At 39.3% G+C, this 17,552-nt stretch overlaps 1 protein-coding gene across 4 annotated transcripts in view; it reads right to left on the bottom strand.

Annotated features, from left to right (window-relative positions):
• MITF (melanocyte inducing transcription factor) overlaps positions 1-17,552 on the bottom strand; it is a 178,094-nt gene that overhangs the window by 55,015 nt on the left and 105,527 nt on the right. For 3 of the 4 annotated variants that reach the window (XM_083355175.1, XM_083355177.1, XM_083355178.1), the window contains exon 2: positions 10,971-11,217. In XM_083355175.1, coding sequence (XP_083211301.1) covers positions 10,971-11,217 — 247 coding nt within the window. The remainder of the gene's footprint in view (positions 1-10,970; positions 11,218-17,552) is intronic. The other variant, XM_083355176.1, reaches the window with a different exon arrangement.

The raw sequence follows: 17,552 nt of genomic DNA, 5'->3' as shown, positions 1-17,552 counted from the left end.
AGGTGGCTAGTAACCTAGAAAAGAGAAATAGAATTCAAAACAATGGACAGAAAATAATGGAATGAAATTTAATAAGACAATTGCAAAGTTCTACACAGAGGAAATAAAGATGAAATCCATGAATATAGAAAGGGGAATATTTGGCTTGCTAATAGTACTTGTGAAAGTACTGTATTTTCCGGCATATAAGACGACCCGGCGTATAAGATGACCCCGTACTTTTAAGAAGTTTTTCAAGGTTTTTTGTCTTATACGCCGGAAAATACTTACATGCCCTGCCCTCCCTGTCCATCGCAGAGGAGGCGAAGGCCCGACTGGCCCCGCTGGCCCTCCCACTGCTCCCGCGCTTCTGCTGGCCCCCGAGACGCAGCGTTTCCCGGGCGGCAGGCAGCGCCGGAGGGCAGCCGCCACCCCGCCACGGCCGGCGCCCCTCCTGCTTTCCCCCCCCAGGCCTTGAACTTCTCCCATTCGGCGTAGGGCGGGGCAGCTCCGCCCGCAGCCTCTTTTTCATGTGCCGCTTCCCTCTCACCGTCGGCCGAGGCGCGCTCGGCCCGGGCTCCCGGTCCCTCTTCCTGGCCGGCTTCCCGCCCTGCCCCTCATGGAGCTGGACTGGGCCTCTCGGTGTGGCTGCTTTTCCTGGGCAGCCTGGCGGTGCGGCTCCTGCGCTCGGACCTGTTGCTGAGCCGGCAGCTGCTGCTGCGCATGGGGCTGCTGCCCCTCAGCGCCACGCTCACGGCGGCTGCCTGCTGGCTCGTCTCGGCCAGCACCGCCCGGCAGAAGCGCAGCGTCAGACGGGAGCAGGACTTCCCTGCCGGCTCCCGTCCGACGCTCTTCCCTCTTGAGGCAGCAGCTGTGTCAAGAGGGAAGAGCGAGCCGGCAGGGAAGTCCTGCAAACTCACGTGCACGCAGGACTTCCCTGCCGGCTCCACGCTCTCCCCTCTTGAAGCAACTGCTGCCTCAAGAGGGAAGAGCGAGCCGGCTCTTCCCTCCTGAGGCAACAGCTGCCTCAAGAGGGGAGAGCATCGGACGGGAGTCAGCAGGGCAGTCCTGCACATGCGCGCACTCCCCAGCTGCTAAGGAGCAGCCGGGGAGTGCGCATGTGCGCAGGACTGCCCTGCCGGCTCCCGCCAGATGCCACCCACTGATTTTCCGGCGTATAAGGCGACTGGGCGTATAAGACGACCCCCCAACTTTTGAGGTGATTTTCATGGGTTAAAAAGTCGTCTTATACACCGGAAAATACGGTATGATTGAAATACTAGTTACCGTAGTTTTGATTCAATGGAGTAATTTGGCTGCAAAAAAAACCACAAATGCAACTTTAGGCTAAATCAACAGAAGTACCTATCTCAAAGCGAAGAAAGTAATAATACCACATTTATATGTGTGAGTCAGAGCTCACCTTGATTTCAGATTCAGGTTGGGGCATCACATTTTAAAAAGGATTCAAACAAACAGAAAAGTCAGAGAAAGAAAACAAGGATGATTAAGGGATTCAAAACTAAGCCTCATGCAAAGAGACTGAAGGGAACAGAAGACAGAAGTAAATCAAGATCTATCTTAATTGCCTAGAGACTCTTCTACCTATGATCCTTGAATGTGGTCAAAGCAGTGGAGAGAAGACATGGTTAGTGGAACAGCAACAGCATTTCCAACTACACACATCTTAGAGAGTAAGAGAGGGAGGGAGGTAAGGAGAGAGAGAGAGAGAGAGAGAGAGAGAGAGAGAGAGAGAGAGAGAGACCTTATCACCGTTCTACTCAAGAACTAATGAAGATGGCTACAAACATTTCATGTTGGCACTATATGAACAAGACAGTTCATAGATAATGTCCTACTTTTTCTTGCCTATACTGAATAAGTTTCTATTCTACATCCCTTGCTTTTTGGCTAGTTATTTCAAGCTGGCCTATTTGCATACAATTTCTGGCTGATTAGGCTGAAATTTCTCATGCTGTTTCCATCTACTGTATATTAGAACTGGACTGCTTTGTTTTCTGTGGGATGTTTATTCAAATACCAGCATCACCACCCAAAGCCCTACTTTTTCTCTCTTTCTGTGAATCTATGTACTCTTAATGAGGGAAACAAAATATTTTAAGGGAGGCAAATTAATTTATTTTATAACTCTGTGCATCTATGCATATCTAATTGTTTTTAATGGGGAAGCAGGCATTTTAAAGGAAGCAAATTGATCTATTTTACAGGAAGGGTTATATGAATCCACTTGATTTAAAGAGACAGAGTAAAACATTTTAAGGGAGGCAAATTAATTTATTTTGCAGGGCAAGTGTATGTAAATCCAGTTTTCTTTAGGGAAAAAATTAAAATTTTCTATATTTGTGCTATTTTGTGGCCTTGACTTTTTTTGGTTCATTAAATCATTGCAGTACTGACAACAGTACTCCTTATCTCGCCGTCCCTGAATAAATTCTTAATGTTAGGCATATGATGATAGCCTACATATTGGGTTGGAAATATATAAGCCATGATGATGTTGTAACTTTAAGAAGGTAATTGATCCATGGGCGTGTGAGGTTGCTCATGGCCATAAGAGGGAGCTAGAAATGTAGATTCTCTCTCTCACTGGATCTCTCTGAATATCTGAATTTGCTGATCACTCTATTATTGCTTTTTTACTCTGTATCTGCATAACTGTGTTTTTGACCTCTGAACTGGTAAGAAGACTTTGTATTAGGATTTGTACTTGGACTGTTATTTTTGTGTATGACCTGGACTGATTATTTTTGACTGTGCATTTTTTATTTTTACACCACCTTAAAGTAAACTAACTTTCTGTTTTCACAACTCAGTGTATCTTGTGGTTACTGTGATCTTTTACTGCTCTCAATACCCTTCCTTGTCTGTGCAACTCCTTGGTAGCACAAGGAGACCTCTGCACAACAATACCTAACACTTAAAACCAACTATTAGGAACAGACAGAATAAAACAGGCCATGCAATAATTCTTCAGCATACCACTGTAGAAATGTCAGGTATTAATGTGCTTTTGGGAGACACTCATAGATCTTATTTTCATAATGAAAAGTATTTTCCTTTGTCATGAAACAGATTGGGAGCTGGAAAAGAAGAAGCAAAGCTGCTCAGAACAGAAACGGAAATTGTTATCCAAAGCTTTTGCAGACACCTCAACTTACACATGCATAGTAGTGAGATAGAGGAATTAAGAAAACAAAAACCCAGCTCAAGCAGGGGAATCCACAGGAGCATGCTGCTTTTGCCAAAATGACAACAGCAATGCTTTGTGCTTTAAGTTTGACTGTACATCACAATGCATATATAAAAGAGATTGGGACTTGCACTGCAATCCCATAAGGCAGTTGATGAAATGTAATGTAATGTAATCCAGGGTTACAGGAGGGAGGCTCTTTCCTAGTCCAGGGCTCTTCAACCTTTTCACCCATTGTACCACTTTTAGGATATGGCAACATCCGAGTATCAACAGTCGCCTAGCAAGGTGTCAAAAACGTGATGACCAAAAAAAAGGAAAAAAGTGATGAAGTACAGGTAGTCTTCGACTTACAACAGTTTGCTTAGTGACTGTTCAAAGTTACAATGGCACTGAAAAAAGTGCCCCCCAAGCCACAGCTGAGCAAGACACCTGCCTGCCCACCTGGCAGCGCTCTTTCTCCTGTCCGAGGTTTTCATTGTTATGAGCATTTCTGTTGAGGATTGGCAGCGGGGGTGGGGGGGGGTGAGGGGTGAGTGTTTGGTTTTTATTCCCCTCCCCTCTGCTGGGTGGTTGCAGTAGGTTTTGGTCACTTCACATGATCCTGGGACACAGTTACCATCATAAATATGAATCAGTTGCCAAGCATCTGAATGTAAATCACAAGACACTGGAGATGCTGCAACATTACAGCTGATTCGGTGCTTCTTCTGGGCTCAGCAGAAGCACCAGGATCAGCACCAATCTCCAGTTGGAGCCTGGCACTGATCCTGGCTCTTCCGCTGAGCCCTGACAGCCCTGCAGCTCCAACCATCTCTCGCTCAGGCTTGTGCAGTGCTGCCACCGGTTCAGCTCCTTCCCCTCCCCCACTACCACTTTTCTAGGATGGTCGCGTATCACCTGCCAGGTGCCAATGTACCACAGGTGGTACCCATACCACTGGTTGAAAAGCCCTGTCCTAGAGGCAAAGAGATAGCAGAGATTGGAATGTCTGGTGGATAGGAAAAGAGCAAGATCTCCCCAGCAATTCACACAGTGTATCTTTAATTATTGCAGATAATTCCTTTAGTCTGGCAAGATTCTGTTTGCAGGTGACCAACAATAAAGGAACAACTCAGAAGTAACTCCATGTGTTGTTCTTTGTGCCTGACAGCTTTTGTCTTTCTGCCTGACTATGGACTGAGCTTAAGCAAAAATTTTCATCAAAAGATACCAGTACAGATTCATATAAGGTCTATTCACTCCAATCAAATTCTTTACTTCTGTCCACTGTTCATCATGTCAGGGGAGTGAAGGAGGACCTTTATAAATATTAATTTCATCTTTCTATATTTTACTTAACTAGGAAAAATTAAAAAAATATGCACAGGAAAACCTATATGAGTACATTCTTCCTTGGACTCCCTGATTGAAAAGAAAATAATTAATTGCTTCTCAATTTTGTTTCCCAAGTTGAATCAGCCCACCTCGCCTGAATCTTACAGAAAAAATCAGAATGAACAGACGTGTTAGAATCTGCACATTATTGTAATTCAAATAATAATTAAAAAGCAGCCTCTCCCTCTCTCCCCCCATGAAAAAATGCATTAACGTGAAAATGCATATATTGGGTAAGTATACACAAAAGTACAATGCTTTGGAGTAAAATATCATGCAATCAGTTTATTATTAGCCACCTTCATTACCGAAGGAATTGCAAACATGCAAGGGAAAAATATACAAATGTATATAGCAATATAAAAAAAATATTTTTTTTAATTTATAACATTTTTAATCCCACATTTTCACCTTTTATAGTGGGGTGGCAGTGGTGATGGAATTAACAAAGTAGGAACTGTTCATCTGTTAACATTTTTATGACTTTTTTTTCATTGACACCAAATGCGCAATCTTTATTTGTAATACAATCCTACCCTTGATAACTATATATAGAACTGCAGCCTTGATTATGTGCTTGTATGAGCGTGTGTCTATTTATTGGGTTCTCAATGCACTTACTATTAAACAGAGTATAGCTATAAATCTCCTTAAATATTAGTGAGATCTTTTTTAAAATTAAAACAGATAAACTAGAGTTTCAAACTGGAGAAGAAAAACAGATACAGAACAGATGTATGTATTCCCCCCCCCCCACTGCTTTATTAGTGGCAGAATACCATTTTCTATAAATCCACTAGCTGGCATAGCACAGCCTCATTAACATGCCTTCTCGTAATCCTTGCATCTCTCTCTCTCTCTTTTTAAGATGACGGTAAAGAATCTACACTTTACAGGCTTACATTCTTTGCATGATATTATTACTTCTCTAACTGGGATCAAGTCAGGTTCTACTTCCAGACACTCATAAGAGAAATAGAGAAATTAATTAATTTGCTTCCTGATGTGAGTTAAGGGAACTCACAAATCCTTCTACTAATCTTCTGCCTTTCAAAACAGAACAGTGATTAAAAAAATATATATCCAGATATAAAGACCAGGGGTATTCTGGCATAGGATTCAGAACTGGGGCCCTTTTCCCCTTTCCATGTATATTTACAAAATGCACTTCATAGAATGTATGATTTATATTTTTGCTGAAGTTCAAGGTTCTGTTTATTTTATAATTTTAATTGATATAATTATAAACAAGATTTTCCACACTTATTAGATTAGATCATTGCTGCATTACCTTTCAAAGTGAAATCTAGGAATCTCTTATGTGAAAAGATTTACCTCTCAGGAGTCAGGAGTCCTGCTAGATGAAATCAAATATATCTTACACATCTCACTAAAGAGAAAAAGACTGAATGAGCCACATAATGCCCATTCTGCTCTACAAAAGCACGGTAATATGATATAAATGTGACAATGAATATTTAGCTGTCAAATAGACCATCAAATGTAATAAAAAGGATGTAGCAAATAATTAGGGGAAGTGTTTATATGAAATATTTTTCATTGTAATTTGTCCAATCTAAATCAAAATATTTTCAAATTAATATCTCCTTGGGATTGCAACATGATTCCTTCTTTTCTTTCATTTGCCATCACACTTCACAACTTACTGACAAATATAATTTGATGATTTACAAAAAAATTCATGTGGCTTTGTTCTTCCTCTCTGGTTGCCATTTTCCCAACTGCTTTCATTACTATCTAGAGATTACTTTGAATTTTAGGAACAGCTTCCAGGTATACTTAAGGGGCCAAAGGAGAAGCAAGGCAAGAACATTCCTATGTATGTATGGGTCACTAATCTCAATTCTTTGGCTTTAAGGCTATGATCCCATTTTTGAGGCTTTTTCACACATCAATTAATCTGGCCCCTACACTGCATTTTTCCAAAAGTCTCCCAACCCAATGACTATTTAAGAATTTTCATCCTATTTTTCATACAAGGTCACAAGGAAAATGCACATTACCCAAACTATGTTCTTTTTAAAAAGGCACATACAAATATTTGTAATGATTTACACACCCAGAAGTATGTACTAAGGTCATGAGTATTCAGCAGAGCATCACAGAATTCAGCCGATTCTAACATTTGCCAAAAGCATGTTCTTTCATTCCACAGCTTTTCCCTTTCCACAGATTCCATGGATAATCCAGGTCATAGGGTATTACAGGAGAAATGTGGGAATTTATGAAAGAATGATGTATGCAAGCCAAAAGGAGAATGCAAAATTTAGGCCTTCAAATATCTCTACTACATAAGGAGGATACTTCAGAATTCCATTTAAAAAATAAATATTGTAATTAAATAACCAAAGAAGTAAAAATACTTGGGTTTTTTAGATTTATATCCCATGTTTTCTATGGCACTATGATTTTCACTCATTCCTTCAATTTCACCCCATATCTCCTATGAGAAAGAATGATTTAACCAAAGGCACCTACAGAAGGAGTAAGCTTCCACGACTGACAGTGAATTCATTCCCAATCCAACACCTTAAATACTGCACTACCTCTACTAAAATAAAGTAAGAAGCAGAATCTTGTTGTCAGAAGAACTTCCAATGCACGGACTAGTAAGTTTGTGTGTGTGTGTGTTTGTGTGTTTGTATGTGTGTATTTGCTTACTAGTCTGTGCATTATTTTATACAATAAATTTTGTTGTGTGTAATAAAATTAGAATCTGCTGTGATCAAAGAAGCCAAATTGGGAAAGATTTCATTTGCATCATGTCCAGCAAAAATAAGCCATAATATCCACAGTTCTTGTTATAAGAAACTTTATATAAATTTGGATGCAATTACTGCTGGGGGGAAAAAAACCATAAGCTATGTTTGTATTTTCCTTCACCATAGTACACATTGTCATTTCTACTATTTCATTGACCTGGCTCCTAAATAAACCCAAGAAACCTATTTGGATCATGTAGTAGAAAAAAGTTGATGATAAAAAAATTACATCTGCTACTCACATTATTTCTGTCTTCAAAGATCAGCCAGGGTTTGGCACAAATGACAGGGGGCTATTTGCTTATATGAACTGAAATGAAATAATTTGCCCTATAGAAGCAGATACGTACATCACGGAAGAGGTTTTATACTAAAACGTATCTTTGGCCAGGTCAAAGTGATAGTGATTAAAAGTACATCATATAAAACGGATCCCAGCACAGACAGCAGAGGTAGATGAAGGTGTTCCATTGCAGCCCAGACTTTAACATAATAATGTTTTGAAATTTATTTAAAGGCTTCTGATGATAGGCCTGTCTGGGTCTGGTAGGATAAAAAAATAGGCAGCAGGCATGATTCTCTAAGAGCTACAGGGTTACTATTGAGGTACATACTTTATGTCAGCGACCTGAATTGGAGACAGGGGAAAGGGAACAAGATTATATAAAACTTGTTTAATATAGTCATAATGTCCATTTAAATTTAGTATTCTTCCTTCCATATTCTGTACTAATTGAAATTTTTACAGAAATGAACCTGTTATCCTGGGAGACATTTCCATGAAATCTGGGATTCATTTCTTATTATCACAACTTAACTATTTTTCCTCAAGAGGTACCCTTCTGCAATAAGAGGCAGATCATTCTCCTTTTCATCTTTTATCAGAGAAGCTGTTGATGGCCTTTAAAAAAAAAACCAACCCCTAGAGTAGAATGATGACAGTTACTTTATAAAAGTTAAATGGTTTGTAGACTGCGGCAAATATAGTCAGATGCAGCCAACGCAAGATAACTTAGGCATCATAACAAAACTGACAATCTTTCCTCCATCAGACACAGCTTTCTCATTCATGGTTCACATAGTAAAAGCTTGTTTTGCATTATCAAAAATTTTTAAGCAAATTTGTTTAATAAGGCTTTTGGTTTTATCAGAAAGAGATGATTCTGAACCTTCTAAATTCTTTGAGAAATTATTGCATTTTATAATTGTTTTTAATAATTACTCCTTTGAGTGATTCCTTGTTACAAGAAGCAGGAAAGATGCACATAAAGTTAAGTGTACACACAATACATACTACGAAAGAAAAGGTTAAGTGATGAAATAAAATATCAGACTTGCACCAAGTGACCCTATTTGATCAAACCTATCATAGATAGAGAGAAGGTCGTAGGAGTTACATAGCAATGATTGTCTCGGTCATCCAGGTCACAGTTATTCCAAAGATGCTTTTTCAAAAGGCAACTGGACTTCCTTTGCTTTTTCCTGTTGAATACATTTTGCTTCTCATCCAAGAAGTGAACTGAAGTAGAACTTAAGATGCTTCTTGGATAATGTCTTCAAAAGAAAAAAACAAAGTCCACTTGCCTTTTGAAAAAGCATCTTTAGAACAACCAGAATATGATCTCCAATAGTTATTTTGATCAAGAGAAAATAATAACTAGACTTGAACAAAGAATTCTATTCTGTTCTGTTCTATATGACTGGATACGAGGGCTAAGCTGGAGAATACAGCTAAATGTTAATTGTGCTTTCCAGTCTGTATAAGAATTAAGTTCTCATATTAGGAACCCAGATATTTTTTCAGAGCTCCCTGTTCTAAAATGAGGTCTCTTGCTTAGAGTCACAGCACTCTATTACATAAAGCTCTGCCATGACTACATAATTCTGCCTTCGTTAAGACAAAACTGCATCATATTATCCCTGTTTCTTAACTTTTCATAATTTCCTTCCTTTGCTCTATGAGTTCTAGGGCCTTCTTGATTCTACTTACATTCTCTTTGGACCTAATATGCTAGTCATTTTCTAAGACTCAACACAGACTGAAAACTCAATTCCGACCAACTCTTGCCCAACGCTAGGAGCCGTGATGGCACAGTGGTTAGAATGCAGTATTGCAGGCTAACTCTGTCCACTGCCAGGAATTCGATCCTGACCAGCTCATGATTGATTCAGCCTTCCATCCTTCCAAGGTCAGTAAAATGAGGACCCAGTTTATTATATGTTGACATTGTAAATCACACAGACAGTGCTGTAAAACACCATGGGACAGTATATAACTGCTATTGCTATTATCACAAAAGCCATTGGTAGTTTTTCTTAAATTTTGCAAACCACATTAGTGAGGAAGGAGGTAGAAAATCTATGATCCTAGTCAACATACAACTCCCCCCCCTTTTAGTAGCTCTCAGATATCTATCTATGATTGTTGAAACCCAACAACATAGCTTCCTGCCATCTTGGTATGAGAACATATGACAACTGAAGCAAATCCTAAAATAGGCATGTCACAGTTTAGAAAACAAGGAACTTACTCAGTTTTCTGAGATCCATCAGATCCCTAGTTGGGAAATTCTGAGGATTATACCTCAATAAAGCTGAAGTGCACCAGACTAAAGAAAGTTTGGCTAAATTAGCTTTGCATTTGAGAATTAAGATTTCATTTTAAAAACTCTGTTTTAGTATATGTTTGACTACCATCACCATACAATTGTATTTCAAAATGGAGGAACACAGTTGGGTTTATAATGACATTAGCTCCAGAACAAAAAGTAAAGACAACATTGCTTGTATACGATGCAGGAGAAGGGCTGTATAAAAATTTAATTAAATAAATAAAATAAATAAAACAGTACAAAAGGTTGAAAATGGCAGTTTCCCTTCGCATTTTGGAATTACCTTTGTTAGTGTCAAATACTGAGTGTTGCTTAAGAAATGTTACTGGTTTAATTTCATTTCTATGAAGGGAAAAAGAAGTCTGACTTTCTATCTATTTTAGAAAAAACTTTCCTAACTATTGGGAAGTTGGAGAAGGAGCAAAATGGTCACACACACAAACAAAAAAGAAGTCACTTGAGCAAAACAGGATTACTAATGGCTTATAGCAAAGGACCGTTTTCCATATTAAGCCTTTCTCAAACAATCTTTTGTGCAAGACCTATATTAGTTTTTGAAAAAAGCTTTTGATGGGTATACACACACACATGTATAGGTATTTATGCATGTATAAATGCACATATACTTATACAATAACAAAAAAGATGATTCCACCAAAGTTAAAGAATTTGAAAACTATTTTGATGATGTTTGTTAGGTGTCTGAAATAAGAGAGCAGTTTTCAAGACGGTGAGCATGTTTCATATCCATTGGGAAAGGGGGAGGAGGGATACTTTTGGGGGGGGAAATGGACTTAATAAAGAAAAGCACACAGCTCCATTCCTTGTCTAGTGAAATGAAGCTTTCCTGGGAAAGCTGCAACACAGATGCACAGGGAGAGCAAAACTGATGAGAAGATTTTTTTAAAAAAAAAAAACTCCGTCATTACTGCACGGAATAATTTTGGAAAGCTTTGCACTAATGGAAACAAACTTCCACCAGCTTCTCAAATCCGAGAAGTCGCCTACCTTCAGGACTTCCATTGGCACCTGAGTCGCAGGAGGATGGCTGGAGGGGAGGCTGACGTTGATGGCAGGTGTCTGACTCACAGCCCCTCTCTGCTGCATGAACTGAGCTGCCTGCTGCTTCTGTCGCTGCTCTCGGCGTTCTTGTTCCTGCATTTGCTCACGCATGAGCTGCTGTCGTAGCAAAATCCGTGATGTCATATTGGAGGAGCTTAGCGGAGGCTTGGAAGCTCCAGGGTGCTCCAAACTGCTGAGGGAAACACCAGAGAACACTCATCACTGCTCAGTAAATATTAGCTGGAGTGGAAAGAGTCTCAGGCTTTGGGATGGGATCCTTGCACGAGCTAGGAAGTAGGCAAAAAACTTTTGCAAGGGTAGAAAAATGCACGTCAGGGGTGTGAAAGTGCCGATTTCTGGGCTTGCTCCCTGCTCAACGCAAAAAAAAAAAAAGATCGGCTACTTTCTAGTCTTCTCATGCTCACTTAACTCTTGTAATTTTTAAATTTGGTTTTAATATTTATACTTGTTCTGACATTTTTATTTTCACTGCACTGCAAGCTACCCAAGAGTCACTCTGAATAACGAGATGAGGGGCATATAAATTTGACAAATAGATAAATAAAAATAAATAATGATCAGCACCCCCAGCGATTACACTGCACTGCTTTGCTAATTCAGAAAAGGAGAAAGAAAATGTCTTTGATTGCTCTACTCATTCAGTCGGAATTCCCTTATTCCATTTTTTTTTCTGTTTTGTGGGGAAAGTCTGATTCTGGAATGGACAGTGGTCCGGTAATCATACTGAAAATGGAATCGTATACAGTACATGTTCATTCAGTAAGAGATTCCTTTGATTGATTTATTATTAGACTGATGTTCTGTCTTTATTTTTGACAACTGAAGGTGGTGCACATAATGTTCCTGTCTCCTATTTTCCCTGCAACAACACTGTAAAGCGACAGGGCCGAGAGACAGTGACTGTTTCAAAGTCACCCAGGCAGTTTTCATGCATAAGAGAAGGCCAGAACTCAAAAATCTAGTCTAGCTTAATGGGAATTTTCTAGTCCAGGTCAATTGGGTTATCACCCAACTGTTTCAAGTGAAGAATTGCTATAGGAACACAGGACTGCTGTATAGGTGGTTCTCGACTTACGACCACAATTGAGCCCAAAATTTCTGTTGCTAAGTGAGACTGTTAAGGGAGTTTTGCCCCGTTTTACAACCTTGCTTCCCACAGTTGTTAAGCGAATAACTGCAGCTGTTAAGTTAGTAACATGGTTGTTAAGCGAATCATAACTTTTCCCACTGATTTTGCTCGTCAGAAAGTCACAAAAGGTGATCGCATGACCCCAGGATACTGCAACCATCATAAATACGAATCAGTTGCGCCAAGTGTGTGAATCTCGATCACACACGTGGCCACTAGGATGCTGCAATGGTCGTAAGTGTGAAAAACTGTCATAAGTCACTCTGTTTCAGTGCCGTTGTGACTTTGAATGGTCACTAAATGAACTGTTGTTAAGTCGAGGACTAGTTGTATTTGGGAGGGGGAATTACTGTTGAAAAACTTTATGAGAAGACTGGGGAATGCCTAAGTAGTGCAGCTTTACCTGGACAATCTCCTGCAGCATTTTGTTTCAGATCCTGCAATTGCAATATAGGGTCCAGGTTTTGTCAAGATAAACAAGAAGCATATTTTTTTTCTTTCTCTCAAGCATTTAAAATTCTTGAGAAGAAAACGGGGTGATGGTTTTATGTAATATTTTTTAAAAATATTAAATATATTAGTGTTTAAGACAGAAATTTTAAATAAGGGATTAGGCTAAAGAAACATGAGATAGGATAGGTTAGGATAGGGTAGAGTAGCGTAGCATAGCGTAGCATACCACGGGATAATTAGTAGCTATAAGTACTTTGGGAGCATTATGAATAGAATTGTGAATTATTTAATTCATTTTTACTGTTGTTTCTTCCTGAAAATTCCACTCAAATACTAATAAACAAGCAGAGAACACTGTTGCAACATAGATATAAGCAAGCATCACGGTCCCAATAAAACTTACATAAGACTTTCATGAGTTTAATGTACATTTCAAACACTAGAAAAACTGTAGCAAATTTATCAACCTCACAAAACACACACACACACACACACACACACACACACAACACCAAACACACAATCTTACTGGAAGCAAATGAGAGGGAAGGAAGCTTATTTCTTGTAATCTTCTCCAGAATGCTTATTACCTGAATCCAGTGCTTTCTTTGGCATTTCAACAATCCAGACTTTAAAAGGTGCACATTTTTGGATATTTCCCAACCCCCAATTGCCAAATGGATCAAATCCAGATTTTTTTCAGACCACTCACAATTTATTCCCTTGCATTCTCCCCCCACCCCCACCCCTCCCGCCCGCCCTTCCAACAGAGGTGAGATGGGGATGGAGAATGATGATTGTGTTACTATTCCAAGCCTGTCAGGTTGCAACATTCCCAAAGAGAATGATCCGTTTGATAAACTACGAGAAAAACCTTTGTGGTAAACCTATGCATCTGTGGAATAATCGGACTAATTAGCTGTTCAAGAGAAGTCACCGACTGCGATGCTCAGGCAGAAATGGGAGAATTTTCAATTAATAGTGAAGAATTCTCACACTCCACAAAGTATCACAGGGTCAACCTAACAGTTTAGATGGAAATGTTTGTCTTGTTGTAAAACAGCTATTGAATAACAGGAGTTATAAAATCCTGCAATAAACACTTTTGTTTTTATTTCTGCTAAAGCACAGAGACTAAGCCAAAGAAATAATCAACCAGCATGGAATCAAACTAAACATATGTTGTGGAGCTGTGCTTAACTACTGTCTATATGTGTGTGTATATATGTATATGTATGTGTATAAAGGTATATACGTATGTGTATATAGGTACATACATATACATACATACACACACACACACACACACACACACACACATATATATATATATATATATATAAGATTTCAAATGCTACTCTGAAATAGGCTTCTAAAAACATGTTACTTAAATACTTTTATTAGCAGTATATATAATTAAAACAGGGACACGGTGGCTCAGTGGGTTAGGACGCTGAGCTTGTCAATCAGAAGGTTGGCAGTTTGGCGGGTCGAATCCCGAGTGCCGCGTAGCAGAGTGAGCGCCTGTTACTCATCCCAGCTTCTGCCAACCTAGCAGTTCGAAAGCACATAAAAATGCAAGTAGAAAAATAGGGACCACTACGGTGGGAAGGTAACAGTGTTCCGTGCGCCTTTGGCGTCTAGTCATGCCAGCCACATGACCACGGAGACGTCCTCGGACAAGCGCTGGCTCTTCGGCTTTGAAACAGAGATGAGCACCGGCCCCTAGAATTGGAAACGACTAGCACGCATGTGCGGGGGAACCTTTACCTTTACCTTATAATTAAAACATGTCTGTCAAAATAATATCCAATGTCAAAGATACCTGGAATTGTAGCAGCTTTAAGAGATGCCCTGTCTTTGAAGTGAAATCAACAATTCTGTTTTATATTAAACTAAGAAAATAAGATGAAAGTTCAACATCGGTAACATCCATGACACATGGAATAAGGAATTAGATATCTAATTTTGAAAAATCAGTGGAGCCAAGATTTAAAAAACAGAAAATCTCTCTCTTATAATTTAAGATAGAAAAAAAGGAAAACTTTTTCATGTTTATTGGAATCCGTAAGAAAATTGTAAATAGCTTGACTATCTGATTTCTTATGCTACCAGTGGAAGAAATTTTGAGGGCTCAATGACTCATCTAACAATGGTTCCTTTTCAATTACAGCTTTGAGGAAATTATAATGTTAAAAATATAAATATCATGCTAAATTCTACTCCCAAAATATAGGATCTTACATTATATAAATAATTTGGCTCTATCCAACCTGCACTTTGACAGAAAGAATTATTTTATGAAAGGAAAGAAATTTACTGTCCTGGTATCAAAGAATTGATCCTACGTATGTGGGGGGGGGAATCAATTTTGGAAACATATTTACATTCTAAAAATGAAAATATGAGACAGTAAGCTTCTGGATGGTCTAGATTTAATAATAGGTTTTGGAATGTACTTCTTCATTTTTCATGTTTCTAAAGTTGTACAACTTCTTCCTAATTCTAAGTAGTGTACAAAATTAAAACTAAGATACAGAACAGCATCAGGTGAAACAAGATGTCAACGCTGCTAACATCGAATGTTATCACTTGACAAGTGATGAAGAAGTAGCCATTTCATATGTTAAACTTGTGTATTGCTTTAAGAGACTGGATTAAGATTGGGAGGGGGGAAGAGGAGGATTGTTCCTCAAGGCCATCTGAAATTAACAAAGTTAAGAGCTTGGCGGATTTTCTAATGGAAGGGAAACTGATTCTTTAAATTAATTGGAGAATATGATTAATGACAAAATTAGAAAGGTGGAGAATTGTGCAAGGGGGTGGAGATTTCAGATTCCAGCTTCCTTCGAGCAAGCATTTGCCGGTGTATTAGGCTAATAAAGGGCTTTTAAGGTAAACAATGCCTCAGAGTCACTTGAAAAGCCCATAGTCGGAAACTTGACACAAGAAGCAGATGGTCCTCCTAACAGAAAAGTATAAACCACACTCACAAAGAAATTCACTTTCTACTCTAGCCCAAAGCCTTGGAGGGGGGGACGGGTCTTCAAAGTTTGTTTAAAACAGAGAAAGGCTTGGGCTGTTATGTTATTTCAAAGGGAATGTGCCACAAAAGAAAATATATGTTTCTCCATTCAGTTTAATAGATGGAACTTTGATCTTACAGGATGAGCAGAAGCAAAGGGAGAGACAGAGTCCATCAAATAACTAGACTAGAGACATAGTGTTATAGTGGTTAGAATGCAGTATTTGCAGGCTTATTCTGCCGACTGCGAGGAGTTCGATTCTCACTGGCTCAAGGTTGACTCAGCCTTCCATCCTTGTGAGGTCAGCAAAAAGAGGATCCAGATTGTTGGGGGCAATTTGCTGACTCTGTAAACTGCTTAGAGAGGGCTGTAAAGCACTGTGAAGCGGTATATAAGTCAAAGTGCTATTGCTATTACTATGCTATGGAAGGTTTTACAGTGATAATTAGCACCTTGGACTGTGCCCTGATAAGCAGAACCTACACAAGCTGAAACATATGCATCACAGGATAATATTCTAGCACGCCTATAACTCCATCTACTGTTGCATTTTGGCAAGCTGGAGCTTCCAAGTGGTCCTCGAGAGCAATAAAGCACACTGTAGTAGTCTACAATCTGAAGTAACCAAGGCATGGGTGATCATGAAAAGGACCCTTTTGATTCCCCCAGTCAGCAATAGGTACCACTGATATAAATGATAAATCTGTGTACAATCCTTTCTGACACATCTGGCACCTGTTTTTCTTACAGGTGTGGTGAATCCAGGATGACTCCCAAACTGTGCAACATTTTTTTCTGCAGAAGTGCAATCCATTCACAAGAGATGGAACAAGAAATGGAAAATCCCTGGATCCAGAGACCACCTGCATCCACAGTTATTCCAATCTTGCCAGGGTGAGGCTTTCTCTGCTTTCAGACACGGGGACAGGACTTTGATGGAATTTTTTGATTAGACAGTGGTCCAGATCTACAGCTGAGTATATATGGGGTACTGATGATAACTCACTCATACAGAAAGCAACCTTATCCAGTGATTTCATGCAGTATTATATCAAATTTGTATGGAGGTCTTAGCCTTTCTCCTGACTTTATAGGGCAATATAAAGCTAAAGCTTTGTGGAAGCTGAATCAGTGGTAAACTGATAAAAAGAACTGATGATGATTATCAGTTTTATCACCAAATGTTAGATTGCTACAAGCCCTCTACACAACACTCACAATTATGTCCTGAACACACACAAACATCTCCAAACATCCCTTGAGCAGTTTATTATATAACTGAATAATGTAAGGTTGTCTAAAATTAGTGAGTTATTAGGAATTGATTATGAAATCAATTATTGCACCTTACAGTTGCAATAACTTAATCAAACTCTTTTTTAGAATATGTAAGAGTGATTATGACTAAACTAGTAGACCAGCAAAACTCAGTGGACATAGTATACTTAGATTTCAGTAAGACATTTGACAAGGTAGACCACAACCTACTCCTTGAGAAGGTGGGATAGACACATCACTACCATATGGATCTGTAACTGGCTAACAAACCATACTCAACGAGTAATCAAAGAGCCTTGGTGGAGCAGTGGGCTAATGCCTCCTTAAGTAACACCAGCTGCCTGCAATTAGTGCAGGTTCGCATCCCACCAGGCTCAAGGTTGACTCAGCCTTCCATCCTTCCGAGGTAGGTAAAATGAGGACCCAGATTGTTGGGGGCAATTAAGCTGACTTTGTAATAATGCCGCTTGGGGTGTGTGTGAAAGCCCTAATAAGCAGGCATATACATAGAATGAAGGCTACTGCTAAGCTTGTAAGCCGCCCTGAGTCTTCGGAGAAGGGCGGGATATAAATGGAATTAAAATAAAAAAAATAAAAAAAAAAATCCTCAATGGCACTACA

Source organism: Vipera ursinii, assembly GCF_947247035.1.
Source record: "Vipera ursinii genome assembly, chromosome: 2".
Classification (NCBI taxonomy): domain Eukaryota; kingdom Metazoa; phylum Chordata; class Lepidosauria; order Squamata; family Viperidae; genus Vipera; species Vipera ursinii.
Note: the sequence above shows the minus strand (reverse complement) of the source record. Positions and strands in the feature narration are given on the sequence as shown.